Raw genomic sequence first — 27,411 nt, 5'->3', positions numbered from 1 at the left:
TCCGCGCGCCCTTAGCAAAAATGGTGGCGAGAGGCGCTCGCGTGTTCCAGGCAAAGGTCAACGCCGTGACGCATTTTACTTCCGGGTGACCGCCACTAGGCGCCATATTGTCTTGTTCGGGAAGACGGGGAGTGAAAGAGAGGAGGCGACGGTGGAGCGATAGCAGCGGCAGCGCCTGCGGCGGGAGGCAGGGGAGAGTGTAAGTAACGGGGCAGGCTGCGCTCGCCAGCGCTCCCGGGGGCCGGTGGTTGTCGAGCTGACCCGAGCTTCCCTTTCGCTCCTCCTTCTCCTCCTCGCCGAGCCGAGCCGAGCCGGGCCGGCAGTCTTTGGAGGGCGTGCAGCTGCGAACGGAAGCCGGTGGCCTGAGTGAGAAGGGCAGACTCGAGCTCTTCGACCGCCCCCGCCGCCCGGTGGTCCGCGGCGCATGCGCGGTGGGGGGACGAAGGGCTGCCGGCGCCGGGGAGCCCTCGGGATCCCGGTCCCTCCTAGCGCGCATGCGCCGCTTTCCTTGCGGGGTCTCCGGTGTCCGCGGAGGCCCGGTCCGTTACCTGCCCGTGCGCATGCCCCGGGGCCGCCCGTGCCGGGAGTGAAGCCGCCGCGGGTGCTGGTGGCCCAGCGCTGTGACCGGGAGCGGCCCGTGAGGAGCGCACGTAAGCGGGCTCGCGGGGGGAGCGCGCAGCCGGCCCGGGCGCGCCGAGGGACCGGTGCTGCTCGGTGCCCGTGCAGCAACGCTCCCGGATGTGTAGGGGAGAACGTCTACTGATGCAGTCAGTAGCCTAGCTAAGGAGCACCAGTAAGGGGTAGCTGACCGTGTCAGCAGCCTGGCTTCTGCAGATAAAATGTCTCCGTGGAATATTTGTGCTGTTTCATGGGTTTCGTGGCGATTCTCGTGAGCTCATTCCGCTGGAGGGCTCCAGAGAACTAACATTAACAGTTTAATTACATGCAGCAACATTTTGAAGATACCTGAACCTGGTTCAGTAGTTTGGTAAACGCAGGATGTTTCTACATTGATCCTAAACAAACCACAGGTTTGCAAGCCCTTTTGCATTGATCACTTATGCACAGATTCTCGGACAATCCCACAAAGTTAAACACTGAACTAAACTTGGATGGGATGTGCTAGGCTTTACAGTTAAGGATGAGGCCACAAAAATGGTAAGAGGGCTGGAACAAATTAGTATACAGACTATTCAGCCACCTTGGTTATTGTTTATTTCTTCTCTTACAGCCATACTTGTAAATGTTTGTATGCAAAAAATATTGAAAGGTGTGGGATACAGGGAACGAGGTATGCCCTAAAGGATTTGTGTTAAGGCAGAGTGTCAGCCACCTTTTAAAGATGAGGAATGGTAGTCTTCAAAGCAGAAGTCATGTCTACCAGCAGACAGTATTTAAGCATCATTTTACAAAGGCAAAGTTACAAATAACAGTTCAGTCCAGCTGAATAGCTGTATCATGTGTAGAAGTAAGAAACCCCTTTCAAATTCAAAGGTCAGGCCATGCTAAGAGATAGTGCCGCTTCTGAAGGTGACAGAAGCTGTGCCTCCCTGTGATTGTAAAACTGGGGAACTGAGAGCCTCAGCTTTGTCCAGGGACAAGGTACTGGAATTGCTGACAATTCAGTGACCAATCAGAAGACAAGCTACTGATTTCTAATTAGTCTGGGGCAGCAGCAAACCTGGTGTCATCTCTGCTATTATGTCATTACAAGAATTCCTTATTGTCTTTGTCAGAGTGACATGCAAACTCCTGCTCTCAAAGAGTGGTTTCTCCACTTTTGGGCTCGGAGGTATTGCAGGGCTTAAGTCCATGAATTTAACATAGTTCTGCAGTGTTTTAGTGGACAGCTCACCATATGTAATCTATAGTGATAGGGAGGAGTCTTAACAGTGTTTGATTTTCAGTTAGGTGCAGGATTATGCAGATATACTATGGACACAGTGGTGTCCTGTCTCCCTTCTTTTCATGACTGAGATACCTGCCTTTGGCAACAAGTGACACTATGAGTAGGTTTTATTAAACCTTCTTTCATCACTAGCTGAGCTCTCTTCCTTAAGTGATAATGTGTATCATTGAGGGTAATATCTGCTCCTGACCAGCAATGAGTAGTTGGTTGTTTGTTTAGTTATTGGTAGTACTCTTTGTGCAGTGCATATTCATCAAGGAGGAAGTTGCAGATGGACAGTTCACTTCAGAAAAAACATAATGCTAATTGCAGATCTAGCATCAGGTCTTCTGTTGGAATGATATGTGCAAAAAATAAGCAGATCAGACTTCCCCCAAAATTCATTTTGTTCTTTTGAAAGGGTTGGCTTCAGCTGAGTGGATATGTAGATTGAAGTTTAAAATAGCAGACTGTGGAAGCACTTCTTGAATGACTCACTGAAGAAGTTTTCATAGTACTTTTTTTTTTGTTTTTCCTTTTTTTCTTTTTTTTTTTTTTTATTTGGCCTTTGCTCAGCCTACTTCATCTTGGTAGCACTGTATTAGTCAGACATGCTGATGTGTGAACCTGGTTCTGGAAAACTTTGTCCCAGAACAAGCTGTTTTCTTCAGTTCTTTTTCTGGTTCTGTATTTTGTATCTTGGTTACACATTTGGAAGGCCTCTGTTCTTCAGTCTGAGAAAGAATAGTTCTGATGTGGCAGAATGGGTGTAACTGAAGTTACGCTGATGCAGTGGAGTAAGTGAAGTTGACTTCCAGCATTCTAGTAATGCACAGATGTAAATAGGCTGGAAGAATTTTGCATGTTTTTGGCTGGACACAGCAGACACATCAGTTTAGCTACTAGCTCTTAAGAGAAAGATCCATACTTTCTGGGCATTAAACATCTGCAACAGTTTAGGGTAATTCCCTAAGGGATGTATAGAAGTTTGTGCTCAACTTAAAGTGTGATAGGTGAAACAGAGTAGCAGTCAACATAGTTATTTTAATTTTTTTTTCCTAATTTATTACAAACTTATCTCACCCCAGAAAAGTTTCATTTTCTAAGCAGCAGCTGAGTATAATACAGTACTAAATATTCATTTTCCCAAACGAAATGGAAGCTGGTGTGCTTTTGTCTGAAAGATAGTACTAATTTGTTCTGACTCTGAGTGAATGTGTGTCTGCAGCCCTTCTGGAGTAATGCCTAGAGTTGGTTCTTACACAGGTGCATAGGGTGCAGAATGCTCCCATACTCCCAGATCTTTTCAGCTGCAGAGGCGTTCTGATTTATGTGGGTCCCCCCCATTAGGACCACCAGCTGATGATTCTTGTGGTACCCTTTTGCATTAAATTTTTCATCTTGGTAGAAGGGCTCCTCTGGCTGTGTGAGGCTATTTTTCTTTTGTACCTCTCTTTTCAGTCACCTGCTGTGTACATATTATTACAGTAAATTATTCTTTATTCCAGTGGCACAGTAGTGGAAGATGTGCTTAGTTTTAAATTTCCTTCCAGTTTGGAGTACATTGAGATAGATATTCTTCGAATCTATACATTGTGTCCTTTATTGAGTTTGGACTCCAGTTCACATGGATGAGCTGCTCTGTGTCATTCCTTGGGAGAAACATGTGAACTGTTGGGGTTGTATCTGTATTTATCCACTAGTCCTTCCAGCCTCATCAGTGATGCCTCTGCTGTCATGACCCTAATGAAGCAATAGCATAGTGGGAGGAGGAGGGGGAAGGTGGGAGAGAAGCAGCTCTCAAGCTTTAACTCTTCATGTTGTTGGTCTGATTCCTGTCTTTCTGCTACCTGCTTTGTTCTAGGTGTTGTGAATGTATGGTTAGATTTAGCCTGTGTGCAAATGAGTGGTTCCATAAAATTCATCACAGAAATTCACTGTAAACCTTCAGTCACTGTGCTAAAACTTCACAAAGTCAATTTCGACTACCTTGAATGAAAGGAAGATACCTTACATTAGAACAAGGTGCTTATACAAAAGGTCAAGAGATCAGGCTTTTGATTTCAAGGGCCTCTACTTCTGAGACATCTTCTTTTTCCTTTAGGTCCATCTCCAGGCTTAAGCCTATAGGGGACAGAGAAACTCTGTCCACACAGTATGTGGTGCTTTTGAGATCCTTCTGTGGATGTGAGATGGGTAACTCCCTGCAGCCCAGGAGTTCCACGAAGAGCATCAGAGACTGCTGCTTGTGTTGTCTTGAACTCATGCTGAAAGCTAATGGCACTGATTATTTAATATTAATTCATTTCAAAAACAGTATTTGCAGTTTATTACAAACCAGGAATCCTACCTCTTGGGATCCTTTCCTTCAGCTGCTCTGTAGATCAAAAGATAGCCAAAAGTCATGGCTGCAGTGGCAGGTTGTCTTAGAGGAGATGCAGGATCTGTAGGTTTGTTTTGTTGTTTTTTTTTTTACTCTATGAAGGCAATATCAAAAAGTGTGTGTTGCATTTAAATCCTGGGGTCCAAAGGCTAGCTATGTAGGTGTTCTCAAAGCATGCATGATTGCCTGTGGTTTCAGCTTCTTTCTTTATTTAGATGGTGGACACTTTGCTAAAATGCAATGCCTATTTGGAAGGCCTTCAAGATGAGCTCTTCAGTCACTGCAAGAACTTCTGCAGCTATGTGTTAGAGCTCAGATTGCAAGTAAAACTTGTCAGGCCATCTTGCATCACTTGTGGACCAGGCGTTCAGGGGTGATGAGTAACATTATCAGGAAGGTGATGCAGTAGCTTCTCTTCTTCATCAGAAAGCACTTGATTATTGGCTTTGGTTCTGTAGGCTCTGGAATCATATTATTAGTCTACCTGTCTACAGGCTTGAATAAACCAGACTGCCAGATTGTGTGTCCTGGAGATCTAGTCAAATGATGTTGATGTCTAATGTAAGAGTTCCTGACTTTGATCTTTTAAGCTCATGACACAGCAAAAGGTGCCTGCTCTGTTCCTCCTAGGGACAGCTTGAGTCCCAGGCTCTCTCCTTCTTTCTTGGTGTTGAGGTAATCTTCCTTCTAACAAATAACCCTGTTTAATTTCATTTTCCAGAGATTAATTGTATTTCATTGCTAAGATATTTCACTTCCATGAATTTCTTGGGACAACCCATTCAGAATCTCCAAATCTCTTCTTCTGCAGAAGGTGTCAGTGTGCAAGGTGTTCTGCTGTGTAACATTCATAATGAGGAGAAGCATAATGTCACAACAGGAAGTTAGAGCAAAAAAAGAGTGTGCTTGATGTACTCGCCTGGCCAACTAGGTATGGTTAGCTATTTTCCTGATGCTCACCTGGAGCTGAGCTAACTTTGTAAGTATCTGTGTTTCTTGTCTTAGACTATCTGCATCCATTGGAGAAATTGAGATTATCCATTAGCTCTCTTAAATTTTATGTAGGGGCAAGTCTTGCTTACCTTTCCAGGTGAAACTTCCTGATATTTTTCAGTTCTCCTGCAACCAATGTCATAGGTGTATAAGAAAGATAGCATCTCCAGGATGATAAGTGGGCTTTGTCTCTTGAACTTCACAGGACTGAGCCTTGCTCCCTAAGACTGTTCCTATGTATGGTTGAGAGGGCTGAGCATAGTTACCTCTGCACAAGTGCTATTGAACTGGCTATCAGATTTGATAATCTTAGACTACAAAGCTGCCAGTGTAGAGTTGTCTGAGGAATCTGAGTGAGCCTGGTAGAGCTCAAGTTCGGTTGGTGGCCTTGTCTAAAAAACAGGCCCATTTTTTACATGTGGGCAAATAACTGAAGGGCTCCTTCACCAAGTACTGTGCCATTGGGAAATTGTCAGGAAACCATGCTCTATTTGACAGGGTGGCATCCCCATCTCTGTGAAAGTCAGATTATATCAAGGTAACTGTGTTTTATAGGGAGTGCTGGGGAAGTCTCCCAGAGTTAAAAGGTGAGCATGTGAACTATCAGTCAAAACTCTGGTTACTGGTAAGTAGTGTCTAATACTTTTCAGTATGTGTGGTGTGTCTGGACACATCATACAACCGTATCAGATAATAACTTACTTTGCAGACAGATAAGCATGTTGAAGGAGATGGCATTTTCCTAAAAGAATAGGTATAATCTATAGCTGAGATGCACATCGCAATTGAGGAGAGAAGTGGAAAGTTGTCTTTTAAAATACCTATTCTTTCTCTGTCTCAACCTAGCTTTTTGTTGGGTAAAATAGTGGAGTATAGTAGAGATTTTGACACCAACTTTAAATTTTCGTGGGTGCTCTTGGCTGTCAGAGGTTGCTGTCTGCTGGAGATCAAGGCAAGTCCTATCTATGCTGCTGTTGTCAGCTTTTATTGTCAACAGAGGAGTTTTCACCAGAAATCCTTTCAAAGGTGGCACATTTAGTACCAGTAATTTGCTGTAATAGAACTTCAGCAGATCCTGCCTTTGAATAGAGTTCCAGTTGGTCCCTCCTTTGAATAGGAATCTTTTTCTTGTTGTCGTGGTTTAAAACCAGGCAGACAGCTTGTTCACTCACTTCCCCCCCTTCTTTCCCTCCCCCTACTCCCGGAGGGACAGAGAGGAGAATCGAAAAGAATGCAACTCCCACAGGTTGAGATAAGAACAGTTTAGTAACTAAGGTATAACACAAATCACTACTGCTACTACCAATAATAACAATGATAAAGGAAATAACAAGGGAAGAGAATACAACACCTCAGCACCAGCCGATCAATAACTCGCCCCCCCCAGCCTGACCAAGCTCTGATCGATACCTCCTCCAACCCTGCAGTCCCCCAGCCCTTCCGGCTAACTCCCAGTTACATCCTGGGCATGACGTGCTGTGGTATGGAATACCTCTTTGGCTAGCTTGGGTCAGGTGTCCTGTCTCTGCTTCCTCCTGGCTTCCCCTCCTCCCTGGCAGAGCATGAGGCTCAGAAAGTCCTTGGCCAAACCAGAACTTCTCTATCAGCTCTGTTCCCAGGCCGAAAGTCAAAACACTGCACTGCACCAGCTACCAAGAAGGAGAAACATGACTGCTACTGCTGCACCCAGGACCCTTGTAAACATATGACAGAATGTATTTCAGAACATGGCTGCTCTTAAATACTCTAGCAAAATCTTAAGATTTCATGTTAACTTTTCATGATGACATGTAACTTTTCATGATGACATGTAACTGAAATTAAATGCGAATTGATGGGATATTTTTCCTGTGTGATTGTGCCTCTGTATAAAACAAAAAGAATCCCGAATTGGCTTATGTCTTCATTGGTAAACAGATTTTTAATAGATTCAGGTTCTTATTCTGTGATCTAACATCAGGAATGTCTCTTTAAGCACCAATAAGTGTTCTTCTGTGTCTGCTAGAGAAAGCAGAAGCGCTGTGTCCAAATGGAGGATAGAAGAGGTAAATAAAAAAAGCTTACACCATCATCATGAGAGGGGTAGTATCTGCATTTTCCTTTGCAAATAGGTACCTGTAAAATCGATCCATTCTTTGAACCTGTTTGCTTTTCAAAGCCTGTTGTAAGCACTGGTGGTGTTAGAACCGGTGAGTCTTAATGATTTCTCAGTTCTTGTACCTCTCTGTTAACGTCTTGTTAAGGTTTGAATTTAGTAGATTATAGCCAGTGTTCATCGCCTCCTCCCCCCCTTCAGTGGAAAATAAAACTTGTTTCACTGCGATTTGGCTGTTCTGATGTGTATTTGGCCATGTGTTGTTATTAGTGGGCCTAAGAGCCTCCTGCTGTGATAGGTGAAGCCTCTTTCAGGTGATGCTGATTTTTTATTTTCTTTTTGTAAGAAATTAAAACTCATTTATAATTCATGTGGCAGCACCCTAAGTTAGTTTTGGCAGTGCAGATTTTAATTAGGTGGGAGAAGACTTTGCTTCTCTTTTCTCCATTATTACTACTTTATGTGTCTCAGGAAAATGTTTGCTTCTTGTCCACATACGTTAGTGCAAGAGGTTTCAACTGTTTCAAGCTCTAAGTTACCTATTTGGCTGGTGGAGAGGCACTGTTTATTGGTTTTGGGTTTGGTGTTGTCTCTGCTTTCCCCAGGTTGGGTGTGAATCCCTTGCAGTAAATGTAAAGTTGCTGGAAACAGGCTACATTTTCTTTGCTGTGTTTTTTGAGTTCTTTTAGAAACAGTTTGTGCCCTTTTCCTTTCATTGTATGGCACTGAGGTTCAAAAGTGTCGATTTGGTTTGTTCGTTATCAGAAGACTTGCCTCAGACTGTTTTTATTTTCGACATCTTTAAATTAGCATCATTAGCAAAGGAAACTGTCAGAGATGTCTCCTGGGACAATGAGATTCTCTTTAAGAGTTTTATATACGCAGTAAAGTTTCCCAAACAGTATACAAAGTTACATTACTTTTATGTAAAAAGGAGTAACTAAAGCCAGTTTGTTTGCCTCAGAAACTTAATAGGAGATGAAACCATTAAACAGTGCTTAGCAGAATATTTTGTAAAGACAGTAAATCATCTTTGAATGCCTGTAGCCTCTCTGTACTGAGAAGATTGTACATCAAGTACCTTTTCCATGTTTACCTTATACCAGTGAGTGAAAACTTTGAAAAGGTGCAGGAAACCAAGCAGGGAGCAAAAAACGGAGGAATTAGCAATGGTGTCCCTTTCTTTCAGGTCACCGTACAGATGGAGAGGCCATACAGCAAACCAGTTCTGTTCACTGTCTCTGAATAGAGCATATTAAAATATATCATTTCGTTTTCAGTATTAAAGAATTTGAATACATGTGGTCTTTTAGCCAATATACCTTAAGGTTAGTTTTATAAACATTTTAAGATGCTCATATTCCTTCATATCTAGTTTGTTTCTTTTCAAAGAATAGCATACTGAAGATCAAATTGAAATAAAAATAAGAATTAATAATAGTTTTGGCTAGTTTTCACATGATATTTGAAAAAGGGCTTTTGCGTGTTCAGTTTCATAAAGAAAGTGATGCAATTGCTTAAGTATTTGTGTAGTACATATTCCTCATGAGTAAAGAAAGCTTTTATATTGAATTTGGTAATAAATCTGTGTGCTTGAAAGCCAGCATTTTTTATAGTTGCCAACCTAAGAAAATCAACGTTTCTTCAGGAAAATAGTGAAAGTACAAATGCAATACAGAATTAAAAGCTTTCAAATACAGTCCATGAACAAAATTTAGCAGGTTCAAATAGCAGTGATCTTAAATCAGTCTGTTCTGGATGGCATAAATTGAATTAACCAAATGTTGAAGTTCTTCAAGGTTTTACACAGCTGTTGCTGTCTTCTTGTGCATCAAAATAGAAATGAACTCCCCCACCTGATTTCTCTGCCCAAAATAGCAATAATAAGGTGAGATAACCTCTTGAAGACTCTAGGCCATATTATGTTGCAGACTGATGAAGAAGCAGCTATGTACGGTAACAGCTAAAACCTGACAGGGTTATTCATTCTGGCCCTGAAGCCAGCTGGCACTGGGTGAGTGTCTGACCTTCCAAACCAGAATGAACACGTCTTAACTGCCTTCTGAGTCCCAGGTCTGTGCTGATACCTGAAACGTGTTTGGGAGCAGCCTGGATGAATGCTAGGTGTCCTGGGTCAGTGCTGCTCTCTGATGGGGAGATGGTGGAGTCCTTTGGAGTGTGGATTTGGCCTCAGCATCCTATGCTGAGAGGGAAACCAGGAGGGGAATGAATGTTGCTGCTGCCTGGTGTTGCTGCCTAAAGTCACTGCCTGTATTCTGTGTCTCGTGGTCACCTTTTCAGATGCCAGTTGATATAGCTGCAGAATAATTTATCTCCCTATCACCAAAAAGTTGAGTTAATTTCTTTGAACACTTTATAAAATGGTAAGATAGTTGCTATTTCAGGGACAGGATATGCACAGGAGATCTGGAGGCATTTGCTACCTTTGGCCTTCTTACTCTCCAAACTGGTGCTTCAGCTTGTCCACAGTGAGGATCAAGGCCTGCAAATAAACAAGAAAAGGCTCAAATACTGAATGTCCTTTTCAGTGCAGAATCCATGAGAAACAGATAACTGATAAGCATTTTATCAGGTACAAAAGTTTATTACAATCTAATTCTGTTAGCTGGAGCATGTAAAAAAAAAAAATCCAAAGTATCTAAGATTTTAGGACAGAAACAGTCCTATAAAATTAAATCTCATCTGATCCTATCAAGTAAAAGCTGTATGTAAGAGGTTGCACTTCAGTTGAATTTGTGATTTAACAGCTGGGAACAAGGGGAGAGGCTGTTCAGGGCTGGTGGTTATCTTGAACCACAGTTGTTACAACTTTGGTTTAAGATGTTAACAAGTTTATTTTGACAATTGAAAGAATTTGGATTCTGGATGGAAAGATGAACTGAGGGGAGGAAGAAACTTATCTTTTTCTTCTTTAGGGTGGAAATAGTATATGAGGTTACTACTTCATACTTGGTGTATGAAATATGCACATAGGAGTATTTGGAGAGTTATGTATGTGAGGGCCTGCTTAAATGTTGCATTAAGTGCATTATTAGCCAGCCTTGCACGCAATTGGTATAAGAAAGTTGATTTCCTAGGTACAGATAAAAATGTAAAAAAGAAAAAAGGACGAAAGAAAAAAAAAACCAAAAACCAAAAAACCTTACCACAAAAAAACAACCACCATACTGAATTTTGTAGGAAAAGATAGTGAAAATGGTAAGGTAGGTTTTCCCAGTGCTCTTGCTGTTGTAAAATTGATCTGGTCTTGTTTTAAGCTCCCCCCCCTGCAGTCCTGTGTTGTGTCCCCCCCCTCCCCCAAAAGGCATTTGCAAATGAATTTTTCTGAGCCGTACATGCATAATTTTTGTACTGGCTTGAATATAAGTGGTTTCAGAACAAAGGTGTTCTCCAATTTTTCAGATTAAAAAGAAAATATGACAGAAGTATGCAAGAGACAAGCTTGCATTCACCTCTGCATGACCCAACACCCCGCGATGTTCTGTATAGCTTTTTTTGTTGTGCGTTTTTGCAACGTGATGCTCTCTTCCTATGCAGTCATGTAATTATTTGTATGAATGTGTAAGCACTAAGCATGAGATCCCTTTGGAAGTAGGATCTACTCTATTTTTCTGTGTGCTGAAAGCCAGCTCTGTCTGGCTTTGCCAGAGCCAGGGCTGCTTGCATCCTGCTCTGTAAGAGCGGTTGTGGTTATGTTCCTGGCTGGCCACCTGAGTGGCACTGGCTGCTCTGAGCTACTTTCTTCTGAAGTTGACAGGCTGTACTCATCTATTCTGTATTGCACTTGGCTGTGAGCCACAGTGAGGTTTTGTGTGCACCTCCTGTGAATGAATGTTTCTGTTTCTTTTAAGTTTGGAGTATTTGAAATAGCCTACATGGTTGATGGTTTTATTGCGTGAAATCAAGGATTGTCTGGTGAATGGTAAGAGGATATGTTCTTTGAGAGTGAAGCCTGTTGCGAAGTGGGTAGGACAGAGGGAGTCTTACCCCACTGGTGTTTGGGAACAGCTTCTAGAATGTTCTCAAAACTGCGCCCAGGGTTTGTCTTCAGAAAAGCTGTTTGGAGCAGTGCAGGTGGCCACTGGTCCTCCATGTGCAGTAGCAGGTTAGGTGTACGCAGGAGGTGCAAATGACGGGAAAAGAGCTGGCATTCCATTATAGGCATACCAACCTGGTAGGCTGCTCTGCCTTGTCAGATTCTTGCAAAGCTGGTCCTGGAGCTTCACTTAAAGCAGGTTATGGAGCCATCGGGTCCTAGAGCTGCTGCTCCCTGCTCAGGGCATGGAGCACAGCACCAACAAATGTTTCTCATGATTTTAAGAGACCATGTGGTAAATGCGCAGCTAAGCAGAGGCTTGTGGGTTTTTTTTTTCTTCTTCCTCACAAAGCATGTATTGTTTAGAAATTACAGTGAGCCTGTACAGCACATAAAATGCATGTGGACACCTTGTTGTACCTGTGCAATCATTAATGATGTGTTTTACCATTCAGTGATTTTCCTTTGTCTCGCTTAACAGACTTGCATGACACTTGTATAGAAAAATACACATCTTTTCCTTAAGAAACAGGCAAGGATATCACTTAATGTCTTTTACATTTTGACTTTAAATTGCATTTACTGTCAGATGAGTTCTTGTCTTATAAACTTGTCAAACCTCTCCTTGAACGTCATTTTGTAGTTAATTTCTTTGTGAAAATACAGAGAAAGCATACTGGGCTTCTGAAACTGATGGTAATGTTTGCAGATATTACTCTAAAGGATGAACTGTTTCCTCCAGCTTAAAATATTAAGCCAGCATTGCTTCAGCTTGCTTTGCAAGGCTTAACTGTGTCTGCAGTTATGTAAGTTTCAGTTATGTGATATTTCATGGGCATCTATTTAAACATACAACTATTATTTTTAGTTGAAATATAGACTATATAAAGACTTAAAAGATGTGGGATCAAGGTGGACAACCTTGGCAGCAATGGCCTTTGAACCAACAGCAGTGGATGCAGTCATTTCAGCACCAGCAAGATCCAAGTAAGTATATGGAAAGCTTCGTGGATTCTTTTATTTTTCCTGTTGTCAATTGGATTTGTGAATCTTTGTTCAGAGCATGACTGATAGTTGCCTTTTTGTAGCTGCTCCCAAGATAATACAGTTATAATGTTTTTCTAAAGAACTAGAAAAATAGCGTCAATTCCAAATGTTTTAACATAGTTAATATTTAATATGCAAAGTACAGACAAGCAACCTGAGTTATCCTGGACAAATTATCAACATTTTACCAGTCATACTGATTAACATTTAGACCTTACGTACTTTTACAGAATCTGTCCCTGTGAGTTACAGAATCTGTATTTCTGCCAGTTCTATAGCCAAGATTAATTATTTATTTGAGGAAATCTGCTTTTTATTCAGTGCTTGTGTGGCAGAAATACTAATGCAAGTTTATACACAGAAAAACTCTCACTGGAAGATTGGTATGGTATTTTAGGTTACAGCAGTGATGATCATGATCTCTTGTTTGGATTTCTTTCCCCCATCAAAAAAATAAACCCACCAAAGCAATAAACCTGAAATTGAGAGTGAGGTGACAGCAGTTCAAAGCATGAAGAGAAATATAGGAATAGGTAAAAGAAAGCGAAGGTGTGTATTTGATAATCTGGGTGATTGGGCACACTGGTTTTACATTGCTTTCTGTCACTTCAGTTTCTCTAACTTCACTAGAGAGATTTCGTGACTTGATAATGAGCATAATACACAGACTAGTGTCCTCCTCTGAGAGTGCAACTTACTTACAGGAAGGAATGGTAGTAAAGAAAAAAAGGGGGGAGAGAAATATGCATTCCAGAAATAGAGGGTTATACAAAGGCTATACCTTGCAAAATGTATATTTATATATTTATAAATTTATAACTATGCATCTTTCTTGGACTTGAGTTTAGAAATTAAGGCTATATATATTTTTTTTTTCTGATATCAAAACTAAATCACTTAGGTAAAAAATGTATTGCTACCACCCATACAGTGCTAATGTGAACCTAAAATAATCTGCCTTATGGCATTTTAAACGTATGCAGAGAAACGCTACTTCAGCAAGTATGTACACTGACATTTGCTTTCAGTTTGTTTTACTCTACACTGTGTGTTTCAATGGTGCTCATGGTACTTGCTGAAGGTAAACGTTGACCATTTCTCTTGAGCAGTGATACATGTAATTGAGAAACATTTAAACTTCAGGCATGTGAATACTAACCTTTTATATTTCCTCTGTTTATTTTAGGCCAGATTGACTGGGCTGCATTAGCTCAAGCATGGATTGCTCAGCGAGAAGCCTCAGGGCAACAGAGTGTAGTGGAACAACAAGGAATGATGCCGAACGGGCAGGATATTTCAGGAATAGAGTCTGGTCCAAACAACCATAATAATTTTCAGGGGGATCCCAACTTCAACAGAATGTGGCAGCCAGGTTTGTCTTCCTTCCCATGCATTCGTTTTTAGTTTTATTTAATATATAATGAAATTTTAATTTTGTCAGACATTTTTGGGTGCGAATATGCCCTGTCCCTTAGGTTTCAAGATGCAAAACTAACAGTAGCATCGTAACTGAGTATCACAGCTGCTACTACCCAGTCAAGTGTTCCACAAAATGTGTAACAGTACAGACACAAAGGTCTGATAACACAATTCAGTAATCTTTGTATAAAATAAATCGTGCTTATAATATACATAAGCAAAAGATTTGTTCTGTCCCTGACTGTTGCAGAAAGATAGTGTGAATTGCAGTTATCTATTTCCCTGGGTTCTTATTCTTACATCTTATGTTGTGTTTTGCTTATCCCACTGCCCTAGGAACAGCAGCACTGAATGCAACAGGATGCCTCAGAATTGAAGAGTATATGTTGCCTTCTCCTGTAGTGTAATACCTGCTTCTTGCGTAATCTTGACATGTAGAATGAGTTCACAATATAGCTTGTAGATCCTGGGTTTGGGTGCGTTAAAATGTTGAAAAATGAGATGAGCAAAATTTTATCTGTAAAATATTTTTTCATGCATTGAAATGGGCTTCCCAGGGAAGTAGTGGAATACTGTCCCTGGAAGTGTTCAAACACCGTGCAGATGAGGCCCTTAGTGACATGGTTTAGTGGTGGACTTGGCAGTCATGGGGTAATTGTTGGACTTGATGATCTTAAAGGCCTTTTCTGACCTAGTTGTTTCTGTGATTCTCAGTTTCATATACTTAGTATTTTCCATTTTTTGCTTATGTATCTGATTGTCATCTGCATAATTTTTCAGTTACAAGTTGATTGAATGTTTCTATTAATATCAGTTATTTCAGTTCTTTATAACTTCCTCAAAACTTCAGTTTTGGCCAAAAATTCATTTTCTTTTTAAAACTTCATAAAGTAACACTGGCAATAAGCATGGGGTAGAGATTGAGTATTTTCTGCTGAATTTTTTCTGAAGTTGTTTTCTGAAAGTTTGTTACCTCACCATTCTCTTAATGCAATTGGAAATGCATGAGCAAGGTGTTTAGTAAGCCTGTATGCATGCTTTCTGTCATCTTGGTGAAAACTGCACTTCATGCTTGGTTCTGTTAATGATTGAAAGAGTAACACCTCCAGTTTTCACTGTGACTATTCACATTTGTTTTATTGCAGTGCTTCATAGAAGTAGGCTGAAAATGTCCTTGGCAGTTCTTAGGTATGCTTTACAAAAGGGAGGTGTAGCCATCAGGTTTTGCATAAGTTTCACCTGCCTGCTCTGGGCTCTAAGTTATTGTAGCCATATGCAAAAATGTGAACTTTACTATGTGGCAATACACAGTGTGTATTCTAGCAGTATTTCTATATAGGTAGAGGTTTTCACAGAAATACTGTGTCATTGGACACTTCGTTTTTCATATGATCCTGTGGTGCGAGTATGCTCACATAAAGCATATTCATCCTATGCTTTGCTGTCTCTAAGGTGAAAGAGAATAATATCTTAAATAGTATCTTTTGCAAACAGTCACAGAACAGTAAAAATGAGGAAGACATTTTTACTGATAATCGTAAATGCTTGGTGCCCAAGCTCACACAGAAAATGCAGAACAGGAAAACAGCCTAGATCTAGGAGTGAGAAGAATGGAACCCCTTTTTATTGACAGGAAACAATGTGCCAATGCATTTTGTTATGATTGGGTATATCATTCAAAGGATATGCTGTTTTCCCAGTTTTTTGGGATGCTAATAAAAGACCATGCTGATGAAGATATGACCTAGCTTCCCTTAATTTAGCCAGTGTTGTTCTCAGTGTGTAAAAGTAGACAAACTGAATCATACCATGCACTGCTACCCAAAGTTCTCTTCACATATTTACTTTGTTTCTACAAAGCTTAATCTTTCTCCATATCAGTTGACTTGATGTAAATTGAGCATTTAAATAGTGTCAAATGTTAATGCATTTATTAACAATAATTCTTGTAAGCTGTATTTAAAGGATAAAGGATTCTGTCCTTTAGAATACTTCAGGAGTATTTAGACTTATTTCCTAGGAAGACAAAGGTTATGGCCGTATGACCTATTAATTCATTCCTTAGGCACTTCTTGCTCTGTTAGCCAGCTGTAACTTTCGTTTGAGGGGTTATGACTGTAGCTTATGCTAGGACCTCTGCTAGATATTGGAGAATCCTGGGAATCACCCATTATTAAGACAGAAGACTTTGGAAAGCAGGTTTCAGTGGCTGTGCTCCTCAGAAAACCATTAGCTTTCCTTAACAGGTCTTCTAAGCCTGTTATGTGAAGGAATAAAATAGCTCATTACTTAGAAAGTTGAAGTAGAGAAGTAGGGTCACTTCTTCTACAATTTATACAGTTTATAAGTGCTATGGACTGAGTATCATTGGAAATTTATAAAAACAGATGTACAGTGTGTCTGTGTACATACAGTTCTGCCCCCAGCCCCTGGGTGTTAGTTCAGCTACAGCTATTTGTATTTCCTTCAGTAAGTTGAAGAAATTGTTAAGACAGTGTGGAACAGTCTGTAGATTAATGATTTTTCATAACTTCATCATCTGTGTTGCTTTGAGGAAGGAACCTTTTGAGAGGTACAAAAACGTTGAGTGATTGGTGACTCATAAATTGTACTAACTTGGTATTGAATTATATTCTAAATCCTAAACAGAATGGGGAATGCCTCACCAGCCCCCTCACCCACCTCCAGATCAGCAGTGGATGACTCCAACCCCAGGTCAGATGGAAATTGTTCCTCCGTCCGAAGACAGCAACAGTCAGGACAGTGGGGAATTTGCTTCCGACAACAGGCATATGTTTAACCAGAACAATCACAACTTTGGGGGACCTCCCGATAACTTTGCAATGGGGCCAGTGAACCAGTTTGACTATCAGGTGAAACATATTTGTTGCTTTAATATTGTAGGCGTGCCGAGTCTCTTCCGTGGATGTGTTCCTCTAATATCATCTAGCGGTGACTTTCATTCTTCAGTTCTACAAACATCTGCAGAATCTGTTATCTGCTAAGATACATTTTTACCAAATACCTTGCAGAAGAGACTTCAGAGTTTTCAGTTCTGTTCTGAGGCGAAAGGGTTTTTTTTTTCCTATACTAGTAATGAGAAATGGCTGTTGTCTGCAGTATTAAAACGAATCATCATGTTCCAGTATAGAAATTAACATTGTGTAGTTTTGTGGTTAAAAAAAGAAACAGTAAAAAAAAACAGAGGAGGAAGAGGAAAAAAAAATAATCTCAGAAATATGTACTAAAACCACTAGATAACGTACCATAGGGAACAGTCCTGTATTTGCAGGGAGATAGACTAGATGATCCATTGAGCTTCTCTATACCTATCTACTGTGATTCTTTGAATAAACAATGGTATTTCTAAAAAATCCACATACACTTTTTTTTCTTCATTCTGGCATATAAATTGCATAGCATAATAAATCTGTAGGTGGTTTTAGTGCTCATAATAGCAGAGGGCATTGCAAATCTTAAAGTACAAAATTTTTTTGATCTTCTTCCTGTTTTCAGTATTTTTCTTCCAAAACTTGGCTATAAAAGACCATCTGTACCTGTTAAAACACCTCCTGTTCATAAACAAACCCAAGTGAAGATGGGTAGAAATGAGTGTTTATCTTCTGGCCTACTTTATTATTAAATTCTTTTCAGCAATATTGTTAGGAAGTGAACCAGTAATTTTCAAATACAGTAGTTTAGTATAATTTCCTTTGTTTACTATTATGAGATCAACTCTTAAAATTAATTTTTCTAAATTCTACAGAAAACTTGTTTTTGCAGTGAATAACAGGAAGATGCTCAAGCTGAAATTGTAGTGGAAGAGTGTTTTTAGCACTAGTGACTTAAATACACAGTAAAATATAATAAAACCAGATTTGATGTTGTAACTCTCTTCCTAAACACTCTCCTCTTAAATAGTTTAATTAGGCATTTCTGGGCAGAAAATACTAAAGCACTCCCATCCCCCCATCTTTGCTTCAAGACTTGTGACTTTTGTATTGTATACAGCTTCCTCAGTACCGAGGGTCTCTACTGTACTTGCATATTGATGCAGTTAATATTTTAATCAGCCATATTAGCAGCAGCCATGAAAGATTTCTGGGAAGTGCACAGTGCAAAACACTTCTGTAATAAAAGCTTGAACTTTCCATTTTTGTCCTCATGTTGTAGTTACAAGGAAAGACTGCGCCCATAGCTAGACTTTTTAGTTTTGTATACTCTTCATTTAACTGCATGCTCTGATGTTAAGCTGGTAAGGAACTGCTGGAGATAGGTGGTGCTTGTTGGGCTTATTGTTTAGGACAGTATAAAAGGAGACTGGTTGAAGCCCTTTCAGCTTTGTTAGGATCTCTGCTTCAATCTAAGTTGACACATTAAATATTTAAGGAAATCTTGTTTCTTGGGGACCACAGAAAGAGATTAAGAGCTCTTAGTAGCCTAGAAATCGTGGATTTCTACTTGCATGGACTTGCACACATGCTGTATTTAGTGTTACCATGTGAAGAAAAATAAACTGCATTACTCTTTCAGCATGGGGCTGCTTTTGGTCCACCTCAAGGTGGCTTTCACCCACCTTATTGGCAGCCAGGACCGCCAGGACCACCAGGTCCACCAGCACCTTCTGCACCTCCTCAAAATCGAAGGGAAAGACCCTCATTCAGAGACCGACAGCGTTCACCTATCACGATGCCTGTGAAGCAGGAGCCTCCACAGATTGGTACATGTTAACCACTCCTTAATAAAAAAAAATAAAAATTTGAAGACTTTTTTTTTTTTTTTTACATATATATATATAAAGTACAAAAGAAGGGAAAGGCAAAGCTATTGTAAATGCTTTGTTTTTTTTTCTTCCCACAATCAGATGTGTGGCATTTTTGGATCGGGGTGAAGGGTTTATTTCTTTGGGTTTGCTTGGTTTGGTTTTTTTTTTTCTTCTTTTGGGGAAGGGTTTGTTCATCTTGCAGAACTGTAAACCTTGTTTATGCAGATGCTGTGAAGCGTAGAACTCTGCCTGCCTGGATTCGTGAGGGCCTGGAAAAGATGGAACGAGAAAAACAGAAAAAGTTGGAAAAAGAGAGGATGGAGCAGCAACGTTCACAGTTGTCTAAAAAAGAAAAAAAGGAAAGTGAGGAGGCTGGAGAAGGGGATGGCCCACGGTTACCTCAGAAAAGTAAATTTGTAAGTAGAAGTGGTTGCATTTTGCTCAGGTTTGTATTTCCTGAAAGGTATCAACTTCCTGGTCTCCTCAAAAGAAAGACTGTGTATTCTTGGTTCTCTTTGGTTCTGTAGCTTAAAACTAAGGTTAAGCTGCTGCTTTGTAGATAATTACTTGGTGTTTTGGAGTTGCTAATGTCTGAAAGGTAAAAGTATGTTATTTGATGTGTGTAGCAAAGAAGCAAGGATGAAATTGGGCTTTTTTCTTTTCTGTATTTTGGGAGCATGCATGGTCTTTGAAGCAGCTGAAAAATTTAGATACCTGTATTTGCTAAACTGAGCCCATTTAGGAAACCTTATGTTCTGTTCACTTTAGCAGTTATCTCAGTTGTTAGCAGTTCTCAGTACCTCTCTGGCAGTGAACTGACAACTCTGTATTTTGTTATCTCCTGTGGGTAGAGACGGAGTTGCATGTTTATTGGGAGGGGGGAAGGAGAGTTTTATGATAACTGTAATACAGACTTCAGTACAAAGTAAATTAAGTTGACTGTCATCAATAGACACTAATGAGCTTGGCATCTAAGTTTTCCCTGAAATACATGATGTTGTTCTTGTAGGACAGTGATGAGGAAGATGAAGATGCTGAAAACACAGAAGCTGTAAGCGTTGGGAAAACCAGCAGGAGTCCATCCCCGGCTCCTCAAGAGGAGCAAAGCGAACCAGAAATGACAGAGGAGGAAAAGGAGTATCAAATGGTATTAATAATGTAGTTCTCACTAAGTGTTTCTGTCTGTTTGCTCCTGTTTTCCAGGCACAGCAAAGTAAAACACTTTTTCTCTGCTTGATGCTATCAATAGAGGTATAGCACACATACTGTAAAGCAGAGTTATATTTGCATGTCTCTATATTGCTCTTTCTCATATATACAAGGATATGGGTTACATAATTTGTATTTAGCACAACAGTGAAATAATGTAATGACTGTGATTTCTACACACTGATCATTATTAATTCTGTGGTTTTGCTTAATTTGCCAAATTTCTGAAAACTTTTGATGATTAAGTGTCTGAAATCTATGCTTAAACCTCAGTTCCTGTGAAAGGGAGTTTTAGAAATGTATTCTTGCAAGAAAGTCCTAGATGAGCAACAATTTTTCTATGTCACCAGGAATTTAGAAACTTCATATTTTGAAATCAAAGTAGCATGCTAATTGTACAACTGAAACCTTGTTAATTGAAAGCCCTGTATTTTTGCAAAGCACGTGGCCAGGCAGAGCAGCTTGGAGAACTAGCTACCAACATTTTCAATTTTTGTAGGAAGTATGTCATAATAAAATCCTACATAAGTTACCTCTGATGATTTTTGCAGGATTGGGGTCAGTGAGACAGCATATCAGACTTAAATGTGCTCTTTATTCTTTTCTGAAAAATAAATGGGGTCAGTCCAAGTACATTTCTGATTTACATATTCATTGTATCATTTTTGACTTTAGGAATCAGCGGTGTGTAATACACATGGATACAGTTCACAGTCAAAATACAAACTGTTCTAAAATTTTTGAAGTCAGGTCAAATTTAAACAGTTTCAGACCTATGTTTTTAAATCATATGTTCCGAGAAGTCATAAAATAACACATGTAGGAGAGTATTTTAACAGCCATCAAAAGAAGGAAAACTCTATGGACATAATTTAAACATAGTATTTATTCAAGGTGTTTTGGCCTTTAATTGTAAATACCGTTTACTTCAGATGATGCTGACAAAAATGCTGCTGACAGAGATTCTCCTAGATGTCACAAATGAAGAAATTTATTATGTGGCCAAAGATGTTCACCGTAAAGCAACTAAAGGTATGCCAGCTCTTTTGGGGTTTTTTGTTAGTTTCTTCAGTGAATATTCTATATTTGCATGTCTCTAGAACACTTAAACTCCATAGTTACTCCCCAAGAACAATTTTAGTATAATGCATCCAACTTGGTAGAGTTCAAAACCAGTGATCATGTACTGTCATCCTGTGCAGTGTATTGTGAGTTACTTCATTTCTTTCATACAATTCATTTTAGATAAAATGGTACCTGTGTGTCAATGTCTCTTGAGTTGTAGCTGTTTCTTAATGCTGTCATCTTTATCTCAAGTTCTTAGCTGTTCAGAAGTGAAAAGAGACAAGCGTTGAGTCCTCAATTAGTAATTAATTTCCTTTCACTATTAACACATATTGTACTTGCGTAAAAGATTTCTTTAACATAACTGAGTAATCTAAACATGTAACTACTGAAACTTGAAAATGATGTGCAGATGCTGTAACTTGGAAAGTGATTTATGAGTATATTTGTGTCTTTTTTTCTGTTCACTGTTAATTTGCAGTTAAATTCTAAATCTTCGTGGTCAGAAAATCTAGAAGTGGTTTTAAATGGATGATGCATTTTTAATGTTTCTTCTCTCCCTCCAAAGAACAGCAATAGTAGTAGATTTAACAATACCATAGACTCATGACTATGAAATCGTGGCTATTTGTGTTAACATGTTGTTCCTGTTGTTGATGTGATACAAAGCTCCTGCAAAACAGCTGGCACAGTCCAGTGCACTGGCTTCCCTCACTGGACTCGGTAAGTATGTTCCTTATTTTTGAGAGGGCTTAAAGGGGGAGTTTCACTCTTGCCTTGCGTTTCTAGAATTGCGTTTTGAAACTAGATTTTCATTGCCCAGGAGTATGGGTCACTTTCTGATAACTTTATCAGCACTTTTGTTTGTTCCACAGGTGATCCTAATGATATAAGTGGGATGGTTTTTGGAGTAAAGGACTAGTCAGTGTGAGTTAGTGTGTGAGAATCTTGCCCTAATTTTGAAAATACATAAAAACTTCAGATAAATTTACTTTTCGAAGTATGATTGTTTCAGAAGCATACTGCAGTCTTCAGAGAGAGGAATACTGTTTGTATTTCTTTCCTATTTTGATCCTTCCAAGCAGGAAGAGAAAGCTGATAGATTAACATGAAAGTCTAGAAATAAAAATATTTTTTTATCTTTGGTATTATCATTTTACCTAATTAAGCACAGAGGCTCCCATATGATATATTACAAGAAACAACACAAGAAAAAGAGTTTGAAATCCCAGTTTGAGAAACAATAGCAAAAGATCTTTCCCAATATGCTTTTTATTATCTAAGACTATCAGTGTCAGTGATCAGGTATGTGTTTGTAACTTGGAATTCTGATTAATTAGGTTGAATGTTATCACAATTATTCACGTTTTAAAACTAAGTCAATAAGATCATAAGAACCTCAGCCTGAAAGAAAGTAAAATATCTCCATGTCAGTTGTTTAAATTGACTTTATCTTTCTTACCAGTCCAGTAATTATTAATATCTCTAGGGGAGAAGAAAGTCCATTTCTGTTCCATCTCCATACCTGTCAAAGTGCAGTGTTTTCTAAATCAATATAGGAAAACTGAAATGGCATTCAGAATTTCTGTAGCCTTGGACTGCGGAGGCGGCTGAAGTAATTTCAGAGGTGTCTTCTGGGAAAGGTCCCAGGCATTTTCTGTCCAGTTGCTGATACAGAGGCAGGCACTGTTACGATCTCCACAGAGAGCTTTTTTGCTCTTCCATGCAATGGAAAAAGTACCATGATCACAGTGGTTGCCTGCTGAAAATAAACATTCCAGAAGAAGTAGAACCAGACAGTGAGCATCAATGCAGATATGGGGGCCTTGGTCACACCAGTCAAACACCATTGGCGCTTACCAGAATAAAGTGACTTCATCAGAGAAGAGGAAGTGAAGGAAGGGCAATGTTACTCTCCTCTTTGCCCCACAGAAATATTAGGAACAAAGCTTAATCTTTCCTCGTGATAGACTGGACTTTATGCACGCAGGTGGACTGGGTGGTTATGGATCAGGAGACAGTGAAGATGAGAGGAGTGACAGAGGCTCTGAATCATCTGATACTGATGATGAGGAATTACGACACAGAATCAGGCAAAAACAGGAAGCATTTTGGAGAAAAGAGAGAGAACAGCAACTACTACTAGAAAAACAGCTAGAAGGTAAATCATATAATGTCTTCTTACATACACTGCTTACATACATACACATATGCTACATATACTGCTGTATATGGGGTTTACTACTTAGAGAAAATACATTTTAAGCCAATAACTATCAAATTTAGAAATAATGTTCTTTTAAAAGTTTTCACAAAAAAGGTGGTTTGAGCTACTTGATCAAAATGGGGTTTGCTGCTTTTATTTATAAGAAGAAAAAAAATCCATGTAGTGTTTTCAATAAAATATTTACTTCAGAGTTAAGGCATGGTGCGTATCTATATGCTATAGATATTGTACTATATAAATACTAGTATTGCTTTATAAAAATTCATGTGTGTGTATAATATATTTTTTAAAAATTATTAGTATCTCAGTTGTGACTAGACTGTAAATTTCACCTTTCTGCACCAGACTGGAGTTTGTATAAACTTGATTCCTCAAAGTTGTATATACTTTTAAGTATATAAAGCATATTTTGCATCATCTAAAAACCATGCTTTTCTGTTACATAATGTTGAGCAGTGCTCCATTCGGAACGTACAGTGGTAGGCTGCAGCTTCTTCAAACTCGCTGTTCTCAGTTGTAGCAGAGGTTTGTTTCCACATGTTGGTTCTTCATAACTGGGGTTTTATACCTAATACTGGGGAAAGATATCTGAATCCAGTCAGTTCACGCTTCGCCTCTCGTAAGGTGGCAGGCTTGATTTTGAAATACAAACCAAAACCAAATCTCTAACTTAATTCTTCTTCTCTGTGCAAGGTAAGGTTTGTCCTTTTGTACCAATAATGTAGGTCAAAAGGGAATCACAGTCACCTTGGACTGCTGAAGAGCAGCGTAGATCAACCCACAAATACAGTGGGCAGAAGTCATGAGCTAAGTTCATAAGCTGCAGAAGAAATAAAGTGCTATTACAATAGCATACTTTTTTCTTATTTCAAGATGGACGACTTCCTCTTTTTATTTTAAAGGCCTAGAAATAAGACATATGGATCTCTTAATAAAAGGCTGAACTAGCTAAACTTTTGGGTTCCTTAATATTCCTGTCTGTCTGCGTATTGTAAGATGTATGCATAATAGGATAGCTTTTTATGGAGAGTGACTGAGTAGTGGCCTGTGACTGCTGTATTCCTAGTGCAGGAAGCCGTATGTCACTTTGGGGACATCTCCATGAGGCTGTTTACAGAAATATAACTCTGGAGTAAAGAAGCTGACTCTATACATCCAGAATACCAAAGAATACTAAATTCAGGGTCTCACAGTAGTGGTGTTTAGGAAAGGCAGCATATTTCTACTATACAATACAACACGTCATCTTCTAACGTAGTCTGGATTCTGCCTTTATCACCTAATATCTAAGGGAGCAGGTGGAATTCTTTTTGTGGGTTAGATTTGACTCTCAGTTGCCACTAAGATCACTGGGTTTACAGATGCAGTTTTATTCCATAAGTTAATTCAGTCCACATCAGTGTGATAGCCCACATGAAAAGGCTGTGCTTGGGTTTTTTTTGGCTAAAAATGTATGTCAGATATTTTTTTCTTGAGCTCAATTTAAAATGGGAAGAGGAGATAAACCCTGGCCAGTGATGCAAAGGATCCTAGGTTGAATAGAAATAAGTAAAACTATTTTTAAGGTTGGAAATCTCTGGAAAATGCTCTGAGGGTCTGAATTTCTGTACTTTTCTCTGTGAAGATCTTGGCCTGATATTATGTTACTTTCAAGAAACGTATTTGTACATTCTGTTGTCTTCTTACCATGCTGACTACCAAGCTTACATACAATCCAAACTGACTAATTTTTTGTTTTGTAAGAGCTTCACAATCTATTCACATTAAATACTGTGGTCTTAACTTTTGAGCTTAATCTTAAGCAAAGAATTATCTGTAAGTCTCTCTTTTATACTGTTCTTACCTTCCTTAGAATTCATTTGCTATAAACCCGATAAAAACAAGGAAAAATTTGAATTGCTGGTACCTGTTAGCATTTAGGACTAATCTAAGTTATCTTACACTCTAAACCCAGTGTTTTCTTTAAAAAAAACAAACATGTCACTACAGCACAAGGTATTCCTCTAAGGCTTTTTGTGGTCCTACAGAACATGCAGGTACAGCTGCTGTTCTGAGGTTGAGAGCCCGCCTGTGCACTCTATGGAAAATGCAGCTTCTTCAGACCAGCCAGTGATTACTTGAACCCAGATAAGTGGGGCTGGAAGGAAAGCAGGAGGTGTAGGTACTGCTAGAGGAGTGTTGTAGGAAGGAGAAGGAAAGAATTAGTAAGTTGCAGGAGGAAAAATAATGTTTGTGTAGATGAGTTTGAGAGTTTTGGTGCTCCAGGGTATTTGTTAGAGAACTTTGTCTTCAGCCACTGAAACAGGAAATAACATCAAGGACTTCTAAAAGTGGGTTGTGCACTTTTTCTAAACCAGGACTGCAGCTCTTCTAGAGTTACAAAAAGAGAAAACAAGTCTTTTGGTGGGTAGTTGGCATGATGGCAGACAGTGTATTTATTGTAAGTATTATGAAAGATGCTTGGAAATCTGGTTTTGCCAAAAGTAATGGTATGGAAATTATTGTCATTTCACTCCAAGTTAATTGCTTTTTTTCTTTTACACACTTTTTTTTTTTCCAGAAGAAAAGCTACAAAGTGAAAAAGTTTCAAAAGAGATGAATGAATTTATCAACAAAGAACAAAATAGTAACTCGGCATCACAGGAGGCAAAAGAAATTGAAGCAGATATGGTTCATGAAAAGAAAAGATCTCCAAATGCAATTGCTCCTGATACAGAGCTTAAAAAAGAGGGTAAAGAGAGGACAGGAAGGAGTGGGTCAGGAAGCTCTAGCAGTGGTAGCAGTAGCAGCAATAGCAGAAGCAGTAGCAGCAGCAGCACTGTATCTAGTTCATCCTATAGCACTAGCTCAGGTAGTAGTCGCAGCTCTTCACGTTCTTCCTCTCCTAAAAGGAAGAAGAGGCACAGTCGCAGTAGGACACCTTCACATAAAGTTAGGCGCAGCAGAAGCAGGAGTTACACCCACAGAAACAGGAGAGAGAGAAGTAGGAGCAGGGAGAAAATAAGGGAAAGGAGAAGATCTAGTAGAAATCACAGTGCTGAAAGAGGAGAGAGGCGAAGAAATCGGAGTCCTTCAAGAGAGAGAAGCTGGGATAGACGTAGTAGCCGTTCCAGAGATAGGCGAGCTAACCGTGCAAGCCGCAGCAGAAGCAGGGATAGGCGTAAAGCTGAAGACCAGCGTAGAAGCCCTCCTGGAAATAGGCACAAACATAAAAGTGAGGGTAAAGACCAAGAAAGGAAGAAGGAGCAGGGTGGAGCTGTAGATAAGGACAGAAAAAAGAACAGAGAAAGGGAGAAAGATCAAGAAAAAAGGAAAGACAGGTCCAAAAAAGAGGAAAAAGAAAGTAAGGCTGGTAGTCATGACGACAGTAGATTAAAGAGAAAAAGGGACAGCGAAAGAACTTTCACTCGCGGTGAGTCCATATGTGTGAAAATAATAAGACAGGATTCCAGGCAAGAATGCAAAAGAATTACTACCAAAGATAGCAAAAAACGGTCAGGCTCCGAATCTAGTGCGAGGAGTAGTTCTGAATCGCCAGGAAGCAGCAAAGAAAAGAAAGCTAAGAAATCGAAGCATATTCGGTCATGCTCCATGGAGAAATCTCAAAGGTCTGGTAAGAAGGCAAGCCGCAAACACAAGTCTAAGTCACGATCAAGGTAGTATACTTTTTAAGTATTTTGTCTGACTTTTTACTTTTATTTTTTTATATTCGTCTTCATGTGTACGGCATATGAAGTTTTTTAATAAAGTATGGTATTTGTTAATTTTTTTTGTCTTAGGCAAAAGTAACTTTGGAAAAATCTCTTAAAACTGTTAATAGCTAAAGCCTAAAGTGTTTGTGGGTTTGGGGGTCTTTTATTTTTTCCAATTAACTTTTGCCCCCTTTTCCTTCTATTTTTCAGATCAATGACTCCTCTTCGTCGTAAACGCTGAGGAATTTATGGCACCAGTGCTATGATGTTTAAAAATTCCATGAGTTATAAAGGCTTGTCTCATTATAGAGGCACATTGTGGCTATGTAGGTGAAACCAGAATCCTTTTTTTATCTGTAAATAAGTGTATTTTTTCCAAATGCTGCTCAGAATTAAATACCTAATAGGATTTCTTTGCATTACCTTTTTTTTTTTTTTTCTCCCCAAGAACGGTAGTGCTTATTAAGAATATAAACCACGCCATTCTCTTTCAGCTGTAATGTTCTTAAAATTACTATTGAATGTACTGTGATGTCAATAAAGCTCTTTAGTTCATTTTTTTTGTTTAAAA

The 27,411-nt window shown here is 39.4% G+C and overlaps 1 protein-coding gene across 4 annotated transcripts; it reads left to right on the top strand.

Annotated features, from left to right (window-relative positions):
- Positions 1-180: 180 nt before the first annotated feature.
- PNISR (PNN interacting serine and arginine rich protein) lies at positions 181-27,411 on the top strand. 4 transcript variants are annotated; one of them, XM_057410840.1, is made up of 12 exons: positions 181-199; positions 12,285-12,403; positions 13,650-13,835; positions 16,532-16,755; positions 18,416-18,602; positions 18,873-19,063; positions 19,657-19,794; positions 20,789-20,888; positions 21,591-21,644; positions 22,912-23,082; positions 25,709-26,804; positions 27,051-27,411. In XM_057410840.1, exons 2-12 carry the CDS (start codon positions 12,316-12,318, stop codon positions 27,079-27,081), a joined length of 2,466 nt encoding a protein of 821 aa, XP_057266823.1. In that variant the 5' UTR covers positions 181-199; positions 12,285-12,315; the 3' UTR covers positions 27,082-27,411. The 4 variants fall into 4 exon arrangements, with proteins under 4 accessions (XP_057266823.1, XP_057266822.1, XP_057266826.1 ...); XM_057410839.1 differs by lacking the exon at positions 181-199 and adding an exon at positions 535-650; XM_057410843.1 differs by lacking the exon at positions 181-199 and having other exon boundaries at positions 11,533-12,403; positions 25,712-26,804.

Source organism: Pezoporus wallicus, unplaced genomic scaffold (genome assembly GCF_028554395.1).
Source record: "Pezoporus wallicus isolate ANWC-B61680 ecotype Strahan unplaced genomic scaffold, APGP_CSIRO_Pwel_v1 contig_747, whole genome shotgun sequence".
In the NCBI taxonomy this organism is placed as follows: Eukaryota; Metazoa; Chordata; class Aves; order Psittaciformes; family Psittacidae; genus Pezoporus; species Pezoporus wallicus.
The sequence above is the reverse complement of the archived record's forward strand: the minus strand, read 5'-3'. Positions and strand labels throughout refer to the sequence as shown.